Raw genomic sequence first — 25,798 nt, 5'->3', positions numbered from 1 at the left:
CAACAGAAATGCGATGATAAACTTAACTACTAAAGTTTTTCAGAAAACAGTGCTGTGAAAAAGTATTTTCCTGATGTCATATTTCTCACAACATGGACCGCAAGGTGATCCTGCAGAAGAGGAAAAAGGTGTTGAAAGCAGGCAACCTGAAGAAGAAGGACACGAAGAGTTCCAGATTATCAAACTAATATTTTTATTTATTTGATATTAGACAGCTATAATTTAGAAACACTCTGTCTGATATCAAACAGTTTTTATGATTTACTGAAGAATTACTGCAAACCTGTATCACCCCTGAGGAAAAGTAATTGCCCCACTGAACCTGATAAATGTTTGGGTCACCCTTGGCAGCAACAGCTGCAGTTGAACATTTGTGATAGTTTGTGATCAGTCTTTTACATCACCATTAAAGAATTCTGGTCCACTCTTCTCAGAACATTTCTCTATTCTTCTCTATTCTACACAACAGTGTTAATTTGACCATATTAGAGGGTTTTTGACCATGAACTGACCTTTTAAGGTCTTGTCACAGTATCTCAATTGGATCCATGTCCAGATTTTTACTCGGCCACTCCAAAACTTAATTTTGTTCCATTTGATCCATTCAGAGGTGGGTTAGGGTCAGAGTTGCCTGTGTGCTTTCGGTCATTGTCATGCTGCATAAACCATTTGTGCTTGAGCTTTAACTCATGAACTGATGGACAGATTTTCTCGTGGAGGATTTTCCGATAGAGAGCAGAATTCATGGCTCTATAAATTATGACAAAATATCAAAGTCCTGTTGAAGCAATGCTGCCCCAAACCATCACACTATGACAACCATGTTTCACTGCTGGTATGATTTTTTATTTTTTATTTTTTTTGTGAAATGCAGTATTAAGCTTTTCACCACATGAAACGGGACCTATGTCTTCTAGAAAGTTTCACCTTTAACCCATCAGTCCACAGGATTTTATCCAAAAGTCTTGGGGCTCATCCAGATATTATTTTTGCAAATGCCACATGAGCATTTGCGGGGTTTTTTGGTCAATAGCAGTTTGCGCCTTGCAACTCTCCCATGGATGCCATTTTTTCCCAGTGTCTTCCTTATTGTGTAACCATGTGGACTGACCTTAACTGAGGCATGTGAGGCCTGCAGTTCTTTTGATGTTCACTTGGGATCTTTTGTGACCTCCTGGATGAGCTGTCAATGGTCTCTCAGACAAATTTTGGTAGGCCGCCCACTCCCAAGAAGGGTCACCACTGTTCCATGGTTCTCCATTTGTGGAAAGTGGCTATCTCTGTGGTTTGCTGGATTTCCAGAGTCATAAACTTTTTAACCTTTTCCTTTTCACCCTTTCCAGACAGATAAATCTCAATGAGTTTGTTTAGCGTCTGTTGTTCTTCTGTTTTGAACATGACATCATATGCCGCTTTTTGAGACCCTTTGGCCTACTTCACAATGCCATACAGGTTCTATTTAGATCAGATTAAACAAGCCTGGCAGTAATCATACCTGAGTGTGGCTGGAGAAATTGAACCCAACTGCCAAATGAATTTGATCATTTGGTAGATTCGTAGTACAAAGGGCAAGGTGGGGTTGGACAGCATTTTTCCTTCAGTAAATATATCATCATTTAAAAACTGCATTTTGTGTTTTCTTCGGTTATTTTGTCTCATATTAAATTGGTTTGATGATCTGAAACATTTAAGTATAACAAATATGCAAAAATAGACATCTATACTTTTTCACAGCACTGCATATTAAAACTAGAAAAGCACACAGAGAGCGCAGTACTCCGCCAAGGCTGCTCAGTTGACGTATCATTTCCGAAATCTTTAATAAAAAATAACCTTGTGAGCACAGGCATGTGTTATACATGTGCATGTTATGTATGAATACCGAATTGCGTGTAAATTACTCTTATAAAGGTCTATTGATCAGTTCATCACTTTTGGCAAGCCTTTGTTTTGCTAGTGTTAAAATAACTGTTCTCTCCGTGCTTTTATTTTTGAAGACGTATTTTAATGCTGCAGGCTTTCATTTTTTCACCATTCCAGCGGCACAGGAAGCTTTTATCTAAGAAGCGGTTTCTTGACATGACGAAGACGCTGCTGAAAAGTCCGAAAATTCACATAAAGATGAAAGAAAACGGTTCCACGCTGTTGCTGTCTAGCAAAGGATGTGCATAAGCTTATAAGCACCTAGCTGGAATGGGGACAAGTTCTTACAGTGAAGAAATGAGTGAAGGACAGAAAGGTGAATTTGTGTTCAAAATAAGGCTGACAGATGAACTTAATGTGTCTGGCTAGGATTTGCTACATTGTGTGACCTAAATACGTAGCGGGCGGCAGGAATTGATGGGACTCAGAAACACCCCACAGTTTAATCATTTGTTCCTTGTATGATTTCCAACTGATTGATCACGGTCAATGTGTAGTAGGATCACAATAATGTGTTCATCAGCAGGTAACTGACATAGCGTTCACGTCATGGTTACAGCAACGCCATGCCGGCAGCTATATCTGGCAATGGGAAATCCTTAACAAAGCCGTGGATCCACATTATAAGCCGCATCACTGCCAAAATCTAATCACTTGGTCCAAGGACGAAGTGATTAAATTTTGGCAAATTATCAGGGATTTTCCCTGAAAATTTGAGCCAAATCCGTTTGTCCGTTTTTGAGTAATGTTTCACACAGACAGACAGACAAACATACGCCTATCGTCGCTTAAGTTTTTCTTTTCTGTCACTGTACTTATGCAGATAATTAAATCAGAAAGCCATGAATGTCGAAAATACTGTCCCTCTGCAGATTTTTTTATCGGCTTGCCCTTATGACCATGGGTGCCTCGGTGATTGCTACAGCTGTTGGCATCAGCAGTGGGTATGGGTGCTCATGCCGGTAAAGCCATCAAGAAGATGATAAATAGGAGGACAGTTTCGAAACTAATTTTTTTGGCGTTTTACGGCTTTATTTGATAGGGACAGTGTAGATAGACAGGAAAGGAGGGAGAAGAGTGGGGGGAAGACATGCAGCACAGGGACACAAGCAGGAATTGAAACCGGGCCGCTGCATTGGGGACCAGCCCCTGTACATGGGTCACTCGCTTAACCCATTGAGCTATACAGATGCCCTCAAAACTAATATTTGATTATGAGGCAGATAATGCTGACCTAGAACACTGTCTGAATTTCATCCTTTGCCAGATTACAAGGGGCAAGGGTAGGGGCAGGGGCAGACAGGTTTGCAGTGAAAATGACACATCTGTCCCAGGCTGTGTTCAAGATAAGATAATCCTTTATTGCTCCCCACACCAGGGGAAATTTACATAGTTATGGCAGTAACAATTTTTTACAGAATAAATATATCAATAATAATAATAATAATAATAATAATAATAATAATAATAATAATAATAATAAAATAATAATAATATGTACAAGGATGGAAATGAAAAAGAATATATACAGTATTAGTACACTGTAAACAATAGCAATATCAAGTGGCTTATGGAATAAATGTAAAAGTGCAAAGATGCAGCAGTGCAAAAAATGGCTGTGCAAATTTTATTATGGTTGAGATGATGATATAAGCCTGGTTTATGTCAACATCAGCCAGTGATGCTGATGTTGTACAGTCTTACAGCAGATGGTATGAATGACCTGCAATAGTGTTCCTTCTTGCAGGGTGGATGTCTCAGTCTGCTGCTGAAGGAGCTGTTTAAAGCCCCCACAGTCACACACAGTGGGAGAGAGGGATTTTCCATGATGTGTGTCAGCTTGGCCAACATCCTCCTCTCACATACCTCCGCTATGGAGTCCAGAGAGCAGTTCAGGACAGACCCTCCTGACCAGTCTGTTCATCTGGTCCAGTCTCTTTCTGTCCCTTCTGTGCCCTCCGCTCGCCAGCAGACCACTGCATAGAAAATAGTAGATGCTAACACAGTGTCATAAAATGTACACTCCAAAGGACCTCAGTCTCCTCAGCAGGTGGAGACGACTTTGGCCCTTCTTGTACAGGACCTTTGTATTATGTGACCAATCCAATTTGTTGTTGAGGTAAACATACAGGTATTTGTATGTGTCCACCATCTCAATGTCCAAATCCTGGATGTTCACCGGTGCAGTGTAAGGTGTCTTCCTCCTTCGGAAGTCGATGACCATCTCCTTCATCTTATTGCTGTTGAGCTGAAGATGGTTTACCTCACACCAATCAACAAAGTCAGAAATGACAGTCCTATACTCCCGAGCGTCCCCCTCAGATACACACCTGACAATGGCTGCATCATCGGACAGCTTCTGGAAGTGACAGCTCCCAGAGTTGTAGTGGAAGTCCGATGTGCACAAGGTGAAGAGAAAGGGGAAGAGCACTGTCTCCAGTGCGGCCCCCATGCTACAGAGTACCACATCTGACACACAGTCCTGAAACCTCATGTACTGTGGTCTGTTGGTGAGGTATTCGATGGTCCATGTAGCCAGGTGACAGTCTACCCCCGCTCTTTCATGCTTCACCCTGAGCAGAGAAGGCTGAACTGTGTTATAAGCACGGAAAAAGTCAACGAACATGACCCTCACAGTGCCGCCGGTGTTCTCTAGGTTAGTCAGCAATCCTGTACAGCAGGTAGACGACTGCATCATCCACTCCAGTGTTTGGCTGGTAAGTAACCTGCAGTGGATCCAGATGTAGGCTCATCTGGGGATGGAGGTTCTTGAGAACGATCCTCTCATGGTCTTCATCAGATGAGAAGTAAGGATCACAGGTCTGAATTTGGTAAGTAAGAATAAGATGAACAGTAAGGGGATGCCTGTTGCGCACAAAGATGGGCTGACATCTGAGAAATCACTTTTTGCTAGGGAAATGGATCAGAGAAGAATGGTCAGAAGCTGAATAAGTCAAATAAGAGCAGGTTCTTTGGTGATTTCCTGCTGTCTCAAACTTTGAAGGATGAACTACATCATCTGGATAATACGTTAGTCACATTTAGCTGAAGCAAACAATAGTGTTAGTGTGATAGAGCTGATTTGTATTTTTGTAGGTTTTAGATGCTAATTATACTTATTTTTTAAAAGAATTAGCGCCATATCAAATGTCCTATACATGAATGTCAACACTGGCTTACTGCAGAAACACAGTAGTGAAAATGCTAGTTCTACTCCCAATTATTTTGATGATATACAAAAGTAAATAAATAGAAACTACTGCCATATGTTCCAGGGTCGTGGTAAACAATGTCACTTTGCAAAGTTTAGGACTACTTTTTAAAAATTTTGTTTAGGATGACAGTGTACGCAGAACACAAACACCGGCGGAGTGATAATGTGGACGCTGCGGAAGGATACCGCCGCTCCTCTCTTAAGCTCTGTATTAGGACCACGCTAGATCGTCGACATCTACCCGCTCGAGCAACAGAGAGCGAAGTTGATACTGTCGGACACCGATCTTTTTGCCGAAATGGCAGTGTGAAATTGTGCAGCGACCCAGCAGCAGCCAACGAAACAGTGCATCCAGTCAGTGCACTGAGTCACTTCTGATTCAGCAAAATGTCGTAAGTATTATTGTTCTAACATTTGTTGATGACAGTTGTGTGGCCTACCGTGGCTGCCAGACTTATTTAGCTTAGTGTACTTTCTTAAAATCGGTGACATTTTTTAAAGCAAAAACAATTAATTTGACATACCGAATCGCTGAATACATGGACATAAACACTTTGTTGTTGATTATATCAAATTACTGGGACTGGGAAATGAGATGACAAACGCGAGATTAACATGAAAAGTATGAAAAGCTGTTGGCCCAGTTTGTCTGGATACATTGTATCTGTCAATCATGCTGTAGTTACATTAGACTCAAACGCAGCTTTCATAATTTTAGCCTTCCACTGTCATCGTGGCAGTCAGAAAATGGGTCGTTTCCTCTTTAGTCAAAATGGCGGCTCACTGTCTGTCTATTGAGAACAAAGGTGATTGTTGTGAGGCTGAGTCATGGACTCTGACCCGACACAGACTGACGTAAGACTCATAAGACTGATTGCTGCGTAGAAACAAGTGATGTGAAGCAGGTGAATTGTAGTCACTGGACAGTGTTGGTAAAATGCTAAAGTGCCTGCTTTATGACATCACTATTGAGACAAGAATGTTTGAAAATATTTTTTTAAAAATACCAAATATATTTGCCATTTTTCGCTTGTCCCACCCCCTGATGACTAAATTGAAGCTCAATTAAAACAGTTAAAATGAAACCTAAGGCTCTCTTTTTTGGTATTTTGTTTCCATTGATGCCTCTGTAATTGTGGGAAAAATATTTCCAATCAACATATTTTAAATGATTATTATGCATGGAACGTGTGTCCCACAACATGCACGCAACCCTGCTACCACAACCTTTTTAGCTGGTAGAAGAAGAAAACAGTGAATCACATGATACACTGAAATTGACATGATCAAAGTTTTCCAAAAGAATGGGTAGAGCAAAGCTATGTCCTCTCTTCTATTTGTCATATTTTCATAACATTGTCAGTCTCACTCTACCTTGTGCAACCCTGTTATGCATATTATCAGGAAAAGACAAATTCTTTTTACTTTTTTCTTTACTGTTTTCCAGCAGTAAGTTTGTCCTCTTGGTCAGCAGTATCAGCTAGCTAAACATCTAGCTTCTACTCCTGAGAAAAAGCCAATATTAGTATGGATTTACAACCCTGTTACTTGCAACCCCATTACTGTGATCAGAGTAGGGTTGGCAATAGGGCTGGACCCCCCACCCGGACGTTACTGACCGAACCAAATATTCAGATATTCGTCATTAATTGGGGCCGAATATCCGGAGCCCAAAAATGGCTAGTTGCCCTAACATCTAATAAAACATGTAATAAAAATTTTACCACTGAAGTGTAAGCTGAGCTGATCAAGACTTTGACAGATTATTACCTATTATTGATTAATTTGTAGCAGAAAATTGTAAAAGAGAAGGTTAATTTTTCAACAATTTTAAAGCCCAAATGTCCTCCGACTCTGGAATGACCCTAAATAATTTTTAAAATATTTTTTAAGTTGTATTTATTGTTGAATTAGCATGAATATATTTCTTACATATTGATGTTCATGTTTTCAACCTAAATGTTTTTATCTTATTTCTTGCCTTCAGGTCCTACATGGAAACTCCAAACACTGCTGCATTCGACAGCATAAAAGAGTCTAACGCTACCCGAGCATTGTCACACGCTCCATTTGTGACCAATAACAGCCACTATGACCACAATGAAAACCAACTCACAGTTTGGCCTGGAAGACATGGAGGCCCTTCTCTGGGTGCCTTCCTCTCCCATGGCTGATGCCATGAGCTCACAGTTTTTTCACCCTGACAAAGAACAACAACAGGACGGAAGAGGAACCTTATTAGAGGGGGACACTTCACCAGTGTCACCCCATCCCCTTTCACCGCTGTCTTCATCCACCTCTCCTGCTCGATTCTACTCTCCTCCATCCTCACCACCAGCCATCCTCCTCAATGGGGACAAAGTGAGGACTGAGTCTAATCTGTTCTCCCTTCCTTGGTTGGACCACCCTGTCCAGCTGAGAGATAGCCAGATGCTGTCTGATGATGGCCAAGGTAATGAGCATAAAAGTTGATAACTGGAAATGTATCTTTTAAGAACACCTAACTTCCTGAAAGTATTTTTGGTAGCATCTTTTACTATAATTAAGTCTCAGTGTAATTGAATTAAAGCTGATAGTGATGATAATGATGAATGGTTCCTTATTTCCCCTCACAGAGAATGCACTCAGTGACCTGGACTGGATGGCTGAGAGGATGGATCTAAGTGAGTTTGACCTGGACTCCCTGATTAGCTCCTGCAGTCGTGCTGAAGAGTCTCCCAGCGCTCCCGAAGCCCTTCTAGCCTCCCGTAATTGCCCAATAGAGCTTGACTGCCTCCCACTGCCAACTTTCTCACCTCCTCTGTTCTCAAGTCTTCCCATCATTCCTGCTATCTGTTCAGATCCTTCTGCCAGTACAGTGGGGCGCTCTGAATCCTGTATTGACGGACAGGAGGTCCCTTACTTGGCACCATGTGTCCAAGAGCCACAAGAGGAGCCACAAGAGGAGCTGGAGATAAAATCTGAGCCTGCTTCTCCAGACTCTTCCTCCCCAGTGGTTGATTCTCCTTCATTCCCAGCCTTCACTTTGGACCTAGGCAGTGAAGTAGATATCGCAGAGAGTGAGGCAAAGCCAGTGATAGCCTCTGTTGTCCCTCAAGTCCCAAGGTTTGTACTCTCCCTTTCACCAACTCGCATCGTCCTTGTCCTGACTCCCAAAAATGAAGCTAAGATGCCAACCTCATCAGAGGTCATTCATTGCTCCCCACCAGCCTCCCCACCACAAAGGTCCTCCAGAAGTAGGCCGTACTCTGTGCCCAAATACAAATCTAATCCACCCCCTCTTAGTGCTACAAGTGTCGAAGTCAAGTCCTGCCAGGGAGCAGGTGGACCTGAAAGGATTGTTTTGAAGGTGACAAGACAAGACAAGAAACAAAAGAAGATGGAGCAGAATAAAACAGCTGCAATACGTTACAGGCAGAAGAAGAGAGCTGAGCAGGATGCACTTATTGCAGAGCATGCACTGCTGAAGAGGACGAACATGGAGCTTACTGAGAAGGCTGTGTCTATGGCTAGGGAGATTGAGTATCTCAGAGAGTTAATGGAGGAAGTCCGCTCAGCCATGCTTAAAAAGGGTATTGGTACTGACCCCTAATGGTTGAACCTAGTAGTAACTGACAGTGTAAGAAGTGATTTCCACCTAACAATTGGGCTTGGTAGATATTATTTCATGATCATATTGTCTATACTGCATGTCTTGGATGCACAGTCTAGTAAAACTTGTGTTTGTTAGAATGTAATCTTTTATGTATCAAAGTGGTATTGAATATAGCATACTTTATTCATGTGGTAAATCTCAAATATTTTCCATTTGGTATATAAACTTCTGCCATGTTTCTTGTATGTTTTTTTTCCCTTGTATCCAAACTTCAGTCATTTGCCAGCAGGATGGCATTTTAAAGGTTTAAATCTGACATTATAGCATAACTGAACAATCTGTAATTTTGTTCTCCTAATAAAGAGTGTTGGCACTGATTTGTGATTTATTGTGGGCAGAATCTTGGCAAACAGACGCAAAAATGTGTTTGTATTTGGTAGGTTGTGTAGTAATTGCAAATACTAGCATCACTTAAAGCATTTTGAAACTTGAAGGTGTAAACAGGCATATCAGTTTATAGCACACACATGCAAAGAATATAAACTCTACTTTTTTGAGTTCTGGATTAGAAATCCAAACCAGTTTTAAATGATGTTAAAAGTGGTACAGATGAGCTGTACATAATATGTTTATAGCTTGTTAGCAAGTCAAATATCATCTCAGTCTTTGTAATATATTCTCTGACCAGGAACAACAAGTTTGTTGTCTATCTGAAAGGAGCTCCTTCAAAATACACAGATGAGGATAATGATGCCTGCCTGGCTAGCAGAATGCTGCACACACAAACATTTATTCAAGTGACAGTCATATGTTATGGATGGGAAGCAAGTTTCAGATAAAACTCTTAGTCTTTTCTGTCACTACAAAATTAAGACATTAAAGTTTATGGCAGATGCTTAGAAGAATACATTTTTATGTCAGTCTCTTGGAGAATGGGAAGGACAGGAAAAAGAGTGCTGACCAAGAGACCACTTGAACAATATTACCACTGAACAGTGTAATTGGTCCAGGCTTCTTTCTAAATAGCTCAGGGACAATCTATGCTTCGCAGTCAGGATGGTGCAGTTAATAAGCAAAATGTTTCCTCAAAAAAAAACAAAAACAAAAAAAACAAACATGGCTACTCAGTGTAGGTGTCACCTATTTAAATTGCCAAATTTCCTAGATAATACTAAATTTCACCTAACCAGAACACTAACTTTGTGGGGGTTTTTTTTGTTTTTTTTGTCTGTGTTCAGCGCTTAGACTTAAAAAAAAAAAAAAAAAAAAAAAAAGGATTTATTGTCAACCGCCTACCTACAAGAGCAGGTTATACTCAAAATGCATTGTTTCGCTAAATATACATTTTTCTTAATATAGATGGTTAGTATTCTGCAAGCTACAATGTCACCGAATGATGGTACTACAATACTTCTTCCTCAAGGTTAGCTGACTACCTAGTACGACTGAATAACATAGGTAATATTGCAGTCCATCCACAACGGACAGGAAAAATTAAAATAATACAAGCAAAGTCAGTAATACACAACAATACAAGCATATGTTTTATTGTCGTCTAATGGAATCACCATATAAGAAAAACCTCACAGTAAGTAACGTCACTTTGGCCGCAGCAACGTGGTAGAACTTGAACAGTGCAAAATGCTTGGCTAAGTGCTTATAATGAAGCATACACTGCTCATACAATATATTCACAGGTGAAGTGGGACTTGAAGACTCCAGATAAATGTATGAAACATCAATTTTTAAAGTCATGCTTGTCACAAAAGTGTGGTAATGTATTAAACTCACTAAATAAAATACCAAGTCAGAAAAACGGAGTGATGTCAGAACTTCTTTAATACACTACATCATTTGTAGAAAAAAAAAACGTTAGAGCATGGCAGTGGTAATGGTCACATACATGTATAATATGTGAACTCTCGCTACAGACCAAATTTCCCCTAGTGGGACAGTAAAGATAACTTTGAACCTTATATATGCTTTTATTTGTACATTTCAGAGTGTGAATTTTCTTTTTCTTTCTTTTATTTTTGCAGGTGTGAAGATAGAGCAATGTGATGTCATCCCAGAAATTCACATAGATTTATACTGAATTTTTATTCAAGCAAGAGTCAGAGGAATAAGTGAGGTTGCCTTCAGCCCAACAGGCACTCATTTATATGCATGCTGCGTCTTTACATGCCTCTGACAGCTGAATATATAGTTATACAATACTTTAAAAAAAAAATCTCAACTTGTGACAGGAACTGATGTCTGAGCCATGTAGAAAAAGTTGACAGGAAGGAAAAGATAAATTTGAACTTGAATGGTTCGCGAGGTCATGTTGTTTCTCTACCATGCTAAAGCTTAATGTAGAATATAGGATACGGTCCTGGTACTGCAGGGCTACACCCCCACTCTCAAACTTTGATGCTGAGGCACGTAGCTGAATTGAACTGTTCGATATATGCGCTTTAAGCATGACCATAAACAACAAAGCAGAGCCAGCCCAAGCTGCTCCACAAAGATTTAAGACTGAATATTAGTACAATACAGCTTTTTCAAACAGTTTTTAGAGCTCTTCTTGAGCATTAATACTACAGCACTGAAAATACCTATTTACTGCTTTAGATGGATTCAATGAATTTTTGTTGCACAGGGGGACCAAAGGAACAAATTACAGCCAAACTCAAAACAGCTCTTATGCTTGTAATTGATTCAAACTGAATGCCAGCAATGGCACCTGGTGCAGAAGGGGATGGCCATATTGTATAAAAGGATATACACAGACAGATTCCTCTTACTCTTTCAATAATCATGAGTGATGGACTTGCTGCAGACAAGACCAAATCTTCAGATCTGACTGGTCATTACAGTGTTGCTTTTTTTAAGCATTTAAGTTTTTGGTTTTGATTGTAGTTGTAATACAAAGCTTATCAGTGCAGACTGAACAGTGATTTACAATAATGTTAAAACCTGGTCTCCTAAGCAGCAGACATTTTCCATGGACATGTTCATTGGTTCAACAGGGACTGAACTTTTGTCACTTGAAACAGAACATTCCTCCCTCTCCTCAGTTTGAGGCTGTGAACAGTGACTTTGGTCTTTTCATTTCTAACAGAGGGCTACTCATAAGACTCCTGTCCTAAACCTCTTGTTTTCTCAGAAACTCCTTAGAGTTACAGAGGGATACTTTGATGAGGTTTAAGTTACATGAGATGATGTTTGACCCTACTTATAACTTAGAACAAGGAGCAAAAACCAGACAGCTTCAAGTGCAGTTACTGTAGCTGGCATCCTCGACAGTCGTCCTCAGGTTCGGTATTATCGGAAGAGTAAGAGCTCTCCTCGCTCACTGTCAAATACAACACAATGATGTTAGTGTATACAGTTTTGATGAGCAGACATAAACATCAGCCTTGTTGGTATGTTCAGTTAAATTTTTTTTTATAACAGGAACACAAGACAAAAGTCATTAAACAATAGTGAACTATCAAATTTAAAAAAGAAGCAAAATGTATATAAAATGAAAATGACTTACACCACTCGGTTTGTATGGGAAGGAAGGCCTTGTCACCATTCTCCCGGATCATCTCCTCTATCTTATCCAGTAGGACAGACACACTCCTGTCCTTGCCAGGTGTCTTACTGTCCAGAACGTGGTAGTAGTTCCCACAGTACTCCAGCAGTCTTTGCAGCTCCCGCCCTCCTCTAAGGATGTGTTCTTCAATGGGTGTACGTCCCAACCAGTCCCCACAGCTGAACAGAACCATAGTATGGAGGCATGCGCTGTCACCAAACAGAGTCTCTATGTGTGCCAGGAGTGTTCGTCTTTTCCTGGCAGTGAGAGATGAAACAACCGGCAGGACTAGCAGCAATGTGTGGGGTCCAGGTCGAAGGAGGGCAGCCCCACGCTGGGACTCCTGACGGATGCGCTTCGGGGTTCGCCTCACTGAGAACCAGTCCCAGCCTGGGGTGTCCACAATAGTGATCCGACGTCCAGACACAAGTGCCTGCCTTCTAAGGCACAACTCTGTCTCCTGTCCTGACTCAAAGTACCGACGGCCTAGGATGGAGTTCCCCACCGAGCTCTTTCCAACGCCCTTCCAACCCAACAACAGCAACCTCAATTCTGTACAAGAACCAGACAGAAGGAGAAAGAAACACAATGACAAAAAAAGGAGAAATTGAGAGAAAAATGGTCAGATGAACAGTGTAAAAAAGAGGGAAAACATTGGGAGTATATAAAGCAGTACTGACTGACCACTAATTAAGTGATTTGAATTCTTGGGAACAGCATTACAGCATACGATCTCTCCTTCAATGCAAGACCCACTTGGCCACACTTTAGCACACACATACACATGAAGAGCTCCCTCATACCCCTAGGAGGTCCTCCAATCATCTGGTCCCTCTGTCTAGCGTGCTCCTCCATCCTCATCCTCTCTTCCTCCAGAGCTCTCCTGGCCTGTTCTTCCTCCAGTAAAATCAACTCATTCACCTCAAAGTACCAGCCTGCATGAAAGCAGCAATAAATCAGTCACTGGTGTGTCCTCAGTCATCTCTGTAACACAACTGGCATATTGATTATTAATACAATAATCATAATATAGAAGCTCCAGAAGTAAATACAGTATCATTATTTAGTGTACCAAGGCACAAATAAAGTAGTACTTGAGGATAAAAACAATGAAAATTGAAAAAAGTAATTTGAATAAACTATACAAAAATGCAGAAATAAGAAATCCAACCAAACCTTGGTTATCAGTGATCATTTCCTCCACCTTTTCCATCAGCTCGGGTACCTGTGTGTTTTCTTCAGTATCTTTCTGAATGTTGTCAAAGGCGTGGTACCTGCAGTGGGAAATTTTTTTTTTAGAGGCTCTTCACTAAATTTACACAAAGTGTGGAAAACAGTTGTATGAAGTTTTCTGTAGCTCTGACAGGAACTTTCCAAATTCTGTAAAGAAAAACAGTATAGATGCCATAGTGATGTCATCTAGGTTATTTGCGATCAGACTTCAAAATTTTAACAAAAGCAAAACATCATTAAGTTGAAAATCTAAAGTATTGTCGTAAAATAAAAGTTAAGTTGTCTTTGCCTCTGCCACTTTGATTTTACTGTTATTTAAAAAAAAATGTCCCATAAATTTATTGAAATGCAAACAAAAATGTTTGACTTGACAATGCAACAAGATTGACAACATGGTTGAAAAGGCCAAATCTGTACACAGCTGCACTCCATGAAAAGAATTTGAGCAGATTCAGCTTTGCAATCCTATGACATACTGGTACAGGATCTGTAAAGGTACTTTGATGCATGAAATTTGAGGAATTGAACCGTAAGTTGTTTTTATACCACTGTTGCACTTTTTCAAACATTGTTTACTTGTGATTGTTTGCACTGTACTAACAAAGACTTGACATGGACAAATGTGCAGGTTTTTGATGTTCCTTTGTTTAGAGCAGACTTCTAAGAAATCGGAGAGAGAACAGATACAAAGAAAAAAGAGAGAGTGCTGACAGACCTGCTTCCACATCTCTCCACCAACCACTGCAGGGCCTCTCCAGTGTTTGCTATGTGCTCCTCAATAAAGACACCTTGGGGCAGTTTGTCCACCCCAGTAAAGAGGACCATGGAATACCTCCATGTCCCTCCACCCAGGGCCCCCAGCTGCTCCTCTGCAGCTCTCCTTTGGTTGTCAGTAAAGGGTTGAGTGACTGACACCACCAGTAGGATAGTGTGGGGTCCAGGAGGGCAGAGTATGGCCCCCATGCAAGGCCCCTCACTGTCCAGGCTTGGAGGAGGTCGGGGTGGGCTGTCAGACTCGACAGCAGCATTGTCATTGTTGTCAACTTCGTTGTCTTCCCCAGGATCAGTGAGGATTGCCCACGGTGGAGTGTCAACCACAGTGACCCGTCGGCCATAGATCTCTGTCTGGCCCACGTTGCTATGTGTAGTCTCTGTCCCAACTTCAAAGATCTGATCCCCCAGAATGGTGTTGGCAGTGGATGTCTTACCAGACTGTGGCCCCCCTAAGAGCAGCAGTCTGCGCTCTGGGGGGTGGCGACCTCTGAGATCCCCTGGTATAAAACAGAAAAATCAGACCAGAGGTTCTAAACAAGGACAGGTAATTGGATTTTGCTCTAAATTCCAAATATTTGATATTCTTATATGCAACATGAAGCACAACAGTTAGTTGTCCAAGGATCCTTATTACGGCATAAAACCCATTTTGTCCTGAAAGTAGTTTGAGTAGTAGCACTGTGATTCTCGTTGGACATTTCTCCAAAAAGATACGTTTAGTTGCTTTTTTATTGAAGATCTTCGGATTAGCATGACCCGAATGACTTAAAATCTTAATAGATATCTTAATATTGCTTTTTGGAGATTAATTAATTTCTGCTTTCTTCCCAGTTCAAAATATATTGGTCTTCTACTTTCACTCATGTCCTCAATCGATAGAGTACCATCCTTTAATCTGAGCTAATTTCTACCATATGCCTCCTCTTCTTTACTCCTCTTTCATTCTTGTTTTTTTTCTCTGCTCTGGATTCTACTCCCAGCATATCTCCTCTTTTCATCTGTTCCTTGGGAAAAATTGAATCAAAAAGTAGAAACCCTGGACTTTTTAATCAAGTCAAAATCAAAATATACTTCATTAATCCCAAAGGAAATTGAGGAAAAATGAAAGAGAAGTTATGTGAGTAAAACATGATATACATACTCTGAGTACAAGTTACACGAGTAAGACGTGTTTTAATAAATACAATTATATCATGGGAAGAGAGGATTATTCAGAGGATGGCAAGAAAGGGAAATATGAGAAGAAAGTTTATTGATGTTCCCCAGGTACTCACTGCAGATAAGACCTTCCATGTGTTTTGCTAATTATAGGAAGTTGACTCAAGCAACAGTTCTCCACTATTACGGGTATTTGGTTCAAACATGACATGATGTTTACAGTTCACTATAGATGCTGTGATTAAACAAATGGTGAAGATTGATGATATAAAGCCTGCAGTGAGGTTTCAAGTAAATTATAAAAACCCACTTACCAGTGTCAGAGGCAGAGGACACAGCAGCCATCTTGTGTGTAGAACCTCTGGCTTCCTCCTCCTCAGCCCCCCTCCTCCTTCTCCTCCTTGCCTCCACGGTGGATTATTTTTCTTGCGTCTTCAGAAAATGACAAATTCTGAGTGATGTGGAAAAGGCTTGCAACTCAAAAGCATCCTAGCTCTTTCTTTAGCTCAATGCCACATTCTACCGCAGTACAACTCACCATATTTTTAGTTCTCTGGCTTGCCCTGTCTCCCTTGCCAAGCTTCTTCATAGCCGCTTTGCCATTTAACCCCTACCTATCTTTTCTGTAATCTTTTATCTCCCATGCCCCCTTTACCCCACTATGACTGTTTAAAGCCTTTTCCTCTATATCTTCTCTCACCTTTTACTTGTCTTCTTGTGCTCCCTCTTTAGTCTTATTTATCTGTCAGAGGGAAAGATTGTACAATGCAGAAGACTGAAAGCCAAATTCACCCCTGCAGCCGCAGCTCCGGGAAGATGTCTTGTCATTTTTTGAGGCAGAACCGAGGAAGCTGTTCCTCCCACTTACTCGTGTCTCGCAGCAGCAGCAGCAGCCCCAGCACTGTATGCAGACTGCAGTCAGGAGGACAGATAAAGAGATGGATCGACAGAGAGAGAGAGAGAGAGAGAGAGAGAGAGAGAGAGAGAGAGAGAGAGAGAGAGAGAGAGAGAGAGAGAGAGAGAGAGAGAGAGAGAGAGAGAGAGAGAGAGAGAGAGAGAGAGAGAGAGAGAGAGAGAGATACCACGACGACTACTGTTCTGTTTTCTTACTGCTGGATGTATTCCCCAGTTGGTGCATCACGCACAAACACATCTATTTACATGATGCCTGCAGACACACAAATGTTGTAAGGCAGGAAGGGGATAAATACTGCAGGATAAATTTCACATTTCGTCACAGCTTACATAATGTCCAAACTGTATGGCGTTATCTATTTCCCATGAAGAATACATCATGAGTTGCAAAAAAAAAAAATTAAATATCCTGATGGCCCAGCTAATCCTATGTTCCTTGACAAATAAATTATGTGCGCCGGCATGGCGAGATGCATCTATGGACCCAAGGAAAACGACGTAAAACGGAGAAACAAAACAGTATTTGCTTTCTGTATTTCAAAGAATATGATTTTTTGTCATCGTTTTCGTCATCAATTGCAGTGGTGGTAACACTTTAAATATCAGATCTCTTGAAACACAACCTGAAACCACGAAATGTTCACGTCCCTACTGTGCATTCTTCGTCAGACGTCGCGCCGTACGCCGACTCTGAGTGTCGTAAGAAAAAAAAAAAAAGCTTCGCCTCGTCCACGTGATGCTACAAGCTGACTTCGGCTACTTGGAAGAGAGCATTGTGCGAGTCTGTGTAGAGTAAGGCGCTGGAAAGATCTGTTTGTGCCAACGAAATAAACCTCCTCCCATAAGCATGGAAGGAGCCGACGAGTTTATGAAGTATCGTTCACCGCTGGTGTCCAGATATGCCAGCAAGGAAATGGCCTATAACTTCAGTGACAGGAAGAAATTCACAACTTGGAGGAAGCTGTGGATCTATCTTGCTAAAGCTGAAAAGGTTTGACAGAGTCAGTGTTTTTGCTGTTCTAATTGAACGCGCAATTTTGTGTCAAGCTTTATCATCTTAGGAACTGAAATTTGCGACCTTCAGAGAGGCTTATTAAGTTTCCTGCTCTAAATATAGTGTAAGAGGACCACAGCTGCACTGGAGCGCTGTCTGCATGGTTGTCAGGTCCTTACTGAGTCGAGTTTGCCTTTCATTAAGCACAGATTGTATATATTATGTAAAAACAAAACTTAACAGCTCAGCCAAAGAAAATTCCAAGTCATTAGGAGAAACTCAATTCAGACCAAGTGCAATTCATTTGAATTTATGCGAAAACCAGTTGAATCAATATAGTGTTTGTTCTCCTTAGTAAATGCAATTACATAGGGATTTTGCCATTAAATATTTATTTATAAAAAAAATGGTACCCATTACAAACCAGAAGATAAGTTAAGCATGCGTGCTGCATTTACTTCTCTCACTAGCCCATTTCTGTGGCTTTGAACAATGTTGGCTGCATAGCAGGAGTTCGTAATGAAAGCTCCTGGTCATGTGAGAGTATACTCTAAAACAGTTGCACTCTTGACATTTAGCTTCCAGACCAAACAGCTGTTTGATTCCTTTAAGTTCCCCTAGTCCATGGTTTAACATGCCAGAGTGAAGCTTAAACTTATGTGGCTGGGCACATTTTCTTATGTAGCCTATTCTGTAATGCAATAATAATCACATGACTATTCTATGGCAACAGAAAAAAAAAACATTCCAATCTAATCAGGTTATGAGGGGCTTTTCGTAAGGGCAGTACATTCCTGTTTAGACTGTAGAAAAGACAGACAAGACTGCTTATGTTAATAGCGGGCTGTTGGTTGTCACCTGAAAATAGTAATATAGTAACAATTTAAGAGGCTGCAAAAATCATGTAACATTTATCTACATATCCGTTAACAGAAGAGAAGTATGTATGTGCATTCTTTCATACACTTTGTTCTGTATAAATCAGAGCTTCAGCGGTTGGTGGATTAATCGTGTCAGTGATTAACAGAATATAATTTAATTCAGTTTTCAAGTATCTATCTGTCTGTCTGTCTGTGTGTGTGTGTGTGTGTGTGTGTGTGTGTGTGTGTGTGTGTGTGTGTGTGTGTGTGTGTGTGTGTGTGTGTAAGTAACAGTCAATTTTAGGTAAGCAATATGCAGTGTTCTAATTACACAAATTTTGATGTAAATAGTGATAGCCTAGCATGTGCACCTCCACTGTCAATATGTTGAACGCTGACATGAAATTTCAGTCCCAGTTCATGTACATTGACCCAAGGTGGTCATGATATTCATTAATCACTGTCCTGACCCCAGTCTCACCACGTGATTTAAGACACATCAGAGGTGTACTGCATTTGGGTTGAGGAGTGCTTTAAAAGTCACATGAGAAATGTGAGGAAGACATATATACACTCACTTGTTTAATCAGATCAAATGTAAGAGTCACAGTTTTTTCTCCGTACCTATGTTGTTTTTATTCCCCATAGAAATAATGCCTTTGTACGTTGAAATGACTTTGCTGTACTCTGCACCGTTGTTTAATTTAGAATGTGCCCATCGATGAAGTTCCTTTTTCTCTCCACTAACCCCTCGCAAATCAATGGGAATTGTAGTGTTAGAATTATTCTGTTGATCTGCAAAAAATATATTTGAGGACATCATCTTAAGCTCGAATGTGCTGTTAACTTTTCAGTTTACTTCCAATGTTTATAGGTCATTTGACTGAGAAAATATGCAACAGATTCATGAACTTAATTGGTAGTTGAACTTGCAGCTCTACTGAAAACACTAAAATGCATACTATTTCAATGGCCGTAATCCCTTTATAGTGTTACTGATTTATTCATTTTTAAAAAGATTAGATGGTGACTTTCAAAATTCCTTGTTATAGAGCCTTTCTTTTTCTCATCACATTTCTGTCCTCTATGTTGTCTTTCTCAGGCTTTGGGTCTGCTCATCACGGATGCCCAGATTCTGGAGATGGAGACCCATGCAGAGGAGATTGACTTTGCCATGGCGGCTGAAGAAGAGCGTAAGCTCAGGCATGATGTCATGGCTCACGTCCACACTTACGCACATTGCTGCCCCACTGCAGCTCCCATCATTCACCTTGGAGCCACCTCATGCTATGTGGGAGACAATACTGTAAATATGATTGTTTTTTGATTACTAAAACAATACAGTATTTTTATTGTATAATCTCAGCAGTGAGAAAACACTGATAATCTAGAAGACATAATTGGACATTGGTTTTATTCTTAATTACAATATACTATTCTTTGAACTCCCTCTCCAGGCATTGATTAAATGCCTAAAAACATATCTCTGTTGATCAGAATTACATATTTTGAAGTAATCTTATCATGCCCTAAAATGGCTTAGACGTAACTTTCCACCTTTGCCTGCTTTAGTATGTATGGATCCTGTATCCCTGCATCTTTCTCCACCCTACTCTACCTCTCACTGCTCTGGTTTCTGTGTTCGTGGGTGCTCATTAAATTATGACAGTGTGTGTGATCTGGTGGTTTTCCTGAGAGTGCTTTGGGGGCTACAACCAAAATTTTAATTATGGCCACCAAAATCTTTCTATGACTCTGCTTAAACACTGTAAAACTGTCACTATGCAATGACAAGTTGTAATATTGGAGTAATTCAGCCATACCTTACATGTTCAACTTGGAAACCAGTTATGAAGAAGACTAATGATACAGAAAGCCCAGTCTTGCAAGTTGACACAATTGGTTCCTTAGGTATGTAACACATGAAACCGTGGCAGTCTGAATCCGTTTCTAGAGTTTAAGCAGTATGCTCAAATTTTAAGGTAGAAATGCTCAGCCATGGAGTTGACTGCTTATTTTTCTCATGATGTCTTCTAGCATAATCAAGCACCATATGGACATTTAACAAGGTTACAATCTACATTAACACTGGAGATAAGCTTTAATGTTCTGTAATTTGTTTTGTCTTTCTTCCTTAGGATCTCATTATGCTGCGTGATGGCTTTGACATCCTCTTGCCTAAGGTGAGGCTCAGTTCATGGCAAGAAAGCATGCACACCAATCCACTTGTGCATCTGTTTAATTAGTGGAAATTAGGAAGTAATAGCTCTGTTTTGTTTTCAAAGCCCCAGTTGTATAATACCAAGTCAAAAATGTAAAAGTAATCACCACAGTAATTTAATTTGCACTGCTTTCATACATTTCATAATTTTGAATACATAGCAAACAGAAATTTAACGTGTCAGGATTGCATGGACTGTCAGAACAGTGTAGTGTCATAATTCCAGTTAATTCCCTTTGTTCTTTTTTATTACAGCTGGCGAGAGTCATTGACAGGCTGGCAAACTTTGCAGACAAATATGCTCACCTCCCCACACTTGGCTTCACACACTACCAGTGAGTCTGGATAAAGCTGTGCCTCTATGTGAATTTTTTTTCACTTCTGTCAGTTTGCACGGGGCTCTATCACTGCCACTTTTCTGAAAAATATTTCTTCCATCTTCTCTCTCACACTCGTTCCTCTTTCCTTCTCTTTGTTCAGGCCTGCGCAGTTGACCACGGTCGGGAAGCGAGCATGTCTATGGCTGCAGGACTTGGTCATGGACATGCGGAATCTGCAACGAGCCCGTGATGACCTACGTTTCCGGGGGGTCAAGGGGACCACTGGCACCCAGGCCAGCTTTCTTCAACTTTTTCAGGGGGACTATAACAAGGTATGAATAATCATTAATTAATAAATCCGCATGTAGGTATGAGGAAGATCAGGATTTTTAAATTCAGAATCCTTGTAAATAAATGTGTTGGTTGTCATTTTCTGCTTCCAGGTTGAAGAGCTTGATAGGATGGTGACAGAAATGGCTGGCTTCAAAAAGTAAGCTGTGTACCAAGCCTCTGAAATTCAGTAAAGGCCATTGTCCCCCAGTATAAAAGAAGTATATTTAGGTTCAAAAGATAAACAGGAATGATTCAAATTACAGTGCACATCAGAGTTATTATGTAAACTGTTAAACATATAACAAAAGAGAATGACTTTGTCAGTAACCCACATAATGTCATTTACATTTTATCCAGAGCCTACCTGGTGACTGGACAGACATACAGTCGTAAAGTCGACGTAGATTGTCTGTCCAACTTGGCCAGTTTGGGAGCTACTGTTCACAAGGTAAGCTGGATACACTCAAGACTCTACAGAATTTTCTCTATCTTGTGGTATTCAATGGAAGTTCAGTCTTGAGCACAACACTATTATAAATTTGGTTATTTCATCTCACAGTAGAACATAAGATTTTAGATTAGTGGTGGGACGCGATTAAAAAAACTTAATCTAGTTAATTACAGGCTTTGTAATTAATTAATCTTATCAATATTTGACACAAGTGAAGTTTTTCGATTCAAATAAAATTGTGGTTGACAGCTGAATCAATGAATAGATATATACGTGTTTATAATTTAAAATTTATTTTAAAAAAGGAAAATGGGACATAGAAAAAAGTGATTTTGATGACTTAAATCCTGAATGTAGTTGTTTTTTTCCACTGTATGGCACATAAAATCAGCATAAGTAGTTCAAGGAGCTTCAGAAAGTTGAAAATCCAGAGATTCATTCTGTTTTCATCCTTTGAGTCTGATAAATGGTGTAATTTTGATGGTTCTTTTTATAGGAATATCAATTTTTATTTATGTAATTATTTTAAAAACAAAAAGTTTATAATTAAGTTATTAAATGAGATATTTTTGTTGTTTAGGTTATTCCTCCTCCAAGGAGGCAGAGCCTCTATGGAGGAAAAACTTAAACCACAAAAATGTTTCATTTCTATTTATCTGCATTTTTCATCTGTCTGCTACATTCACAGATTACTGCAAATCTAAGTGCAATTATAGCGATTTTATTCAACATTTTAAGACTTTTTGTAAACTCACTGTGTAGAAAAATGGTCTATTATAGGATGGCTACACCGTTAGCCGTTAGCATGACTTGTAGCTAACGTTAGCTCTGGTGCTAACAGCAGCATGTTTTACATTGAGGTGATACCGTCGGCTTGAAGTGACGCAGTGATCAGAAAACTCTTTGTTGTACAATTTGCACACAACCAGGCTTTTATCCAGGCTGCCATCGGGAAGATTTTTAAAAGAAAACTTTCTGCCCAACAAGCTCAATCTCGTCTTCCTTCACTGTTCACCAGTGCCTGACTTCACTCAGTACTTCCCGTGCTTCTTCTTCATGGCTACAAACAGACTTTAGGTTCATTACCGCCACCTACTGGGCTGGAGTGTTCATCAGCATTACCGGTGTGCCAGAAATGAGGGAACTGAGGAGGGTGCAAAAAATTGCGTTATTATATTTTAACGCGTTATGTGCGCAGTGATTAATTAATCAAAATTAAGGCATTAAAGTCCCAGCCCTATTTTACATTAATTGTTGATGCTCATGATGTATTACTTCACACTGTTGGCTTGCAGCTAGAAGGTCCTGGGTTCGCTTCCCGACTTGGGATCTTTTTGTGTGCAGTTTGCATGTTCTTGCGTTGGCTCTTGCCACCTACTCCGGCTTCTGGTTAATTGATAATTCTAAATTGTCTGTAGGTGTGAATGGGAATGTCCTTGATTGTCTGTCTCTATGTGTAGCCCTGTGATAGGCTGGTGACCTGTGCAGGGTGTCAGCTGGGATAGAATCCAGCCCCTCGCGACCCTAATGAGGATTAAGCGGTGAATAGATAATGGCTGGAAGAATGTTTCTATTGTCTATCTGCTATAGATCTGCACAGACATCCGCCTGTTGGCCAACCTGAAGGAGATTGAGGAGCCTTTTGAGAAAGAGCAGATTGGTATTTTCAGTGATTTACACAGCTTTACACAATTGTATCACATTCTAAAATTCAAATGCATATTACACAGCATATTACACTTTAATAGCACAAAATATACCTTTGAATGAAACTGTCTTCTCTTTAGGTTCCAGTGCCATGCCTTACAAGAGGAATCCCATGCGTTCAGAGCGTTGCTGTAGCTTGGCCCGACATCTGGTGGTGCTGATTGCTGACCCACTGCAAACGGCCTCAGTACAGTGGTTGGAGAGAAGCCTGGACGATAGTGCCAACAGGTCAGTTGTCAGAGACAAATTTTCACTTTATTCAGCCTATTCTATGAACTCATGAAGTGGATGTGACATTTAATTCAGAAACATGCAATAATGTCCAGTGGCAGACAGTGTGGACCCTTTGCAATAGTCATTCATTTTTATCATATGTGAAATAATCTGATATTCTTTTCAGTCCACATTGTTTCTTGTTATTTGATAAAGTTTAGATGAAGATAATACAGTGGCTTTTTCTCATGGTTTTTCTCCTCTTTTCATTCACTTGCTCTTATGAAGGAGGATCTCACTGCCCGAGTCCTTCCTGACTGCAGACATCATCCTGAGCACTCTTCAGAACATCACAGAGGGTCTGGTGGTCTACCCCAAAGTCATTGAGAGGCACATTCGCCATGAGCTGCCCTTCATGGCCACAGAGAACATCATTATGGCAATGGTTAAGGCTGGAGGAAACAGACAGGTAGATGAAGGCGTTGTGACAGAAATTGCTCACTGTGCAAGTCAGCATTGATTTAAAAAAAAGAAAAGAAGAAGCAATATTTGTATTCTTCTTTTATTACCGTAAAAGAGATATGATGTGCTTGGTATAAAATGCCAGTTACAGTATGTTTTATGCTCAGTCTCAAGTGACTGCTCTGTGAAAAATAGTTTTAGAAGTGAGCAGAAAATTTGACTAAAGTTAATGAAGAACCAAAGTGCTTAAGTCCTAGGTGTTTTTAGTTAATCTGATTAGCAATATGCAAACATGACCTTAATGAACTGTATGAAAGGGCCTCAAAAGCTGTGAATAGACTTTTTCTTCATGAGTTCATCATTCTTTCCTGAACCTCTCTTTCAGGACTGCCACGAGAAGATCCGTGTTCTATCCCAAGAGGCAGCAGCAGTGGTTAAACAGGAGGGTGGTGACAATAATCTGCTGGCCAGGGTACAGCGAGACCCTTACTTCGCACCTATCCTGGAGCAGCTAGATGCTTTGCTGGACCCCAAAACCTTTATTGGCTGTGCTCCACAACAGGTACAGGTTTCTAATTTATTCTAGGTGCTAGCCTTCTAGCTCTGGCTGTTTCTTATGAATGGTAAAGCTACAGAAACTGTTGGTGTGTAACATATCGACTTTGTTACTTCTTCCTGGTCCTCTTTGCCTCCAGGTTGCAAGGTTTCTGTCAGAGGAGGTGCGCCCGCTTCTAGAGCCATACAAGGCCAAGATGGATGTCAAGATTGAGCTTGAGCTTTAATATGCACATACTTGAACATGCTGATGTGCACAAGCCATTAGAGAAAGACTTAACTGTAGTGTTTGGCCATGAAAAATGCTGTGGTATACCTTAATAAAGAAAACTGTTGAATTAATTTCTCTTTGTCATAGTCTTTTCTTTTGTATAAGCTTAATTTCAGGGTATATAAAAGAAATGGTTCGTAATGTGTTCATATTTAAACAGTATATAGTGCTACATTTTTTATAATATAACAAGAAACGTTATTTCCATAGTGCCTTTTAAAACATGAGTTGCAAAGAACTTCAAAAAAGTTTTTGATAAAGTGGCAAATAATATCTCCCGGATCCAACTTAACGTTGAGGGACCTGACAGGACATAAAGGCAGATGAAAAAGAAACAACATCTACTGGAAAGGCCTATTCATGCTCTTTTGTTCTGCATTCAGGGGTTAGTATTATATAGATGTCATCATCTATTCATGTCCGCAAAGGCCTTTGCTAACCATCCACGTGCAGCCCAAATTCTGTGACCACAGGGACCATCCACACGCCCCATGCCCATGTGCCACAAAAAAAAAAAAAACTACTTAAAACAAGTGTTTGGTATGAGGAGAGACTTTATGAGGAGATTGTTGATCAACTGCACCTTTTTAATTCATCATTAAATGAATTTTAATTAAAGTCAGTGCTGAACCTCAGAGGAGTTTGATTTGTATGTGCTTTCATTGATGGAGCCCAAAGGTACAAAGTTGTCATTTCTCCAGAAATCCTATGCTATGTTTATACTTGTGCACAGCACGCCTCTGGAACAATCACTAATAAGGTGTTACTGTCCAATCTGTGAGCAGCTGCTGATTCACTGTGTGTTTTGCTGTATTCCATATGAAGTGAAATGCAACTAGCTGCATTTCTGTGGTGCGGTGAACAAAGCCAAACCTGCAGTTCTCTTTACTCTCAGCAGGGTTTTTCCTCAAGCAAGATCAAACTTTTTTTTTCAATAATTTCTAAAATATGCTTAGCAACCATCTTTTTAGAAATCTTTGAGACCAAAGACAATTTTGATACTAGATGGTAGTTCCAAGGAGGTGGTAGATGGTGTG

The 25,798-nt window shown here is 40.2% G+C and overlaps 3 protein-coding genes across 5 annotated transcripts; 2 read left to right on the top strand and 1 right to left on the bottom strand.

Moving 5' to 3' along the window:
• Positions 1–5,371: 5,371 nt before the first annotated feature.
• On the top strand, positions 5,372–9,109 carry LOC111579423 (cyclic AMP-dependent transcription factor ATF-4-like). Its single transcript, XM_023286711.3, has 3 exons — positions 5,372–5,529; positions 7,125–7,589; positions 7,753–9,109. The coding sequence occupies exons 2-3, from the start codon at positions 7,229–7,231 to the stop codon at positions 8,727–8,729; spliced, it is 1,338 nt and encodes a 445-aa protein (XP_023142479.1). The 5' UTR covers positions 5,372–5,529; positions 7,125–7,228; the 3' UTR covers positions 8,730–9,109.
• Positions 9,110–10,553: 1,444 nt separating this feature from the next.
• On the bottom strand, positions 10,554–16,470 carry si:dkey-110g7.8 (GTPase IMAP family member 8). Of its 3 annotated transcripts, none has more exons than XM_023286721.3 (7): positions 16,252–16,470; positions 15,774–15,891; positions 14,243–14,798; positions 13,471–13,568; positions 13,098–13,229; positions 12,256–12,846; positions 10,554–12,069 (listed from the first exon to the last, which is right to left on the bottom strand). In XM_023286721.3, the coding sequence occupies exons 2-7, from the start codon at positions 15,802–15,804 to the stop codon at positions 11,996–11,998; spliced, it is 1,482 nt and encodes a 493-aa protein (XP_023142489.1). In that variant the 5' UTR covers positions 15,805–15,891; positions 16,252–16,470; the 3' UTR covers positions 10,554–11,995. The 3 variants fall into 3 exon arrangements, with proteins under 3 accessions (XP_023142489.1, XP_054861110.1, XP_023142488.1); XM_055005135.1 differs by having other exon boundaries at positions 16,160–16,468; XM_023286720.3 differs by lacking the exon at positions 16,252–16,470 and adding an exon at positions 15,998–16,146.
• A 635-nt stretch (positions 16,471–17,105) lies between these two features.
• adsl (adenylosuccinate lyase) lies at positions 17,106–24,832 on the top strand. Its single transcript, XM_023286722.3, has 12 exons — positions 17,106–17,365; positions 19,331–19,534; positions 20,367–20,411; positions 20,705–20,784; positions 20,930–21,101; positions 21,213–21,259; positions 21,460–21,550; positions 23,144–23,213; positions 23,341–23,488; positions 23,762–23,942; positions 24,321–24,497; positions 24,631–24,832. Exons 1-12 carry the CDS (start codon positions 17,222–17,224, stop codon positions 24,715–24,717), a joined length of 1,446 nt encoding a protein of 481 aa, XP_023142490.1. The 5' UTR covers positions 17,106–17,221; the 3' UTR covers positions 24,718–24,832.
• Positions 24,833–25,798: the final 966 nt, after the last annotated feature.

Source organism: Amphiprion ocellaris, chromosome 19 (genome assembly GCF_022539595.1).
Source record: "Amphiprion ocellaris isolate individual 3 ecotype Okinawa chromosome 19, ASM2253959v1, whole genome shotgun sequence".
Lineage (NCBI taxonomy): Eukaryota > Metazoa > Chordata > Actinopteri > Pomacentridae > Amphiprion > Amphiprion ocellaris.
This window is presented reverse-complemented; position numbering and strand designations above follow the sequence as displayed.

Bases quoted from the DNA above. Each gene is read 5' to 3' on its own strand.
- LOC111579423 (XM_023286711.3), top strand. From the start codon at position 7,229: ATGACCACAATGAAAACCAACTCACAGTTTGGCCTGGAAGACATGGAG. The intron at 7,590-7,752 runs GTAATGAGCATA...TTCCCCTCACAG, and splicing joins GCTGTCTGATGATGGCCAAG to AGAATGCACTCAGTGACCTG.
- si:dkey-110g7.8 (XM_023286721.3), bottom strand. From the start codon at position 15,804: ATGGCTGCTGTGTCCTCTGCCTCTGACACTG. The intron at 13,569-14,242 runs GTCTGTCAGCAC...TTCCCACTGCAG, and splicing joins GTGGAGAGATGTGGAAGCAG to GTACCACGCCTTTGACAACA. The intron at 12,070-12,255 runs GTAAGTCATTTT...TGTATTTGACAG, and splicing joins TCCCATACAAACCGAGTGGT to TGAGCGAGGAGAGCTCTTAC.
- adsl (XM_023286722.3), top strand. From the start codon at position 17,222: ATGGAAGGAGCCGACGAGTTTATGAAGTATCGTTCACCGCTGGTGTCC. The intron at 19,535-20,366 runs GTAAATATGATT...TTTCTTCCTTAG, and splicing joins GCTATGTGGGAGACAATACT to GATCTCATTATGCTGCGTGA. The intron at 21,551-23,143 runs GTAAGCTGGATA...TATCTGCTATAG, and splicing joins TGGGAGCTACTGTTCACAAG to ATCTGCACAGACATCCGCCT.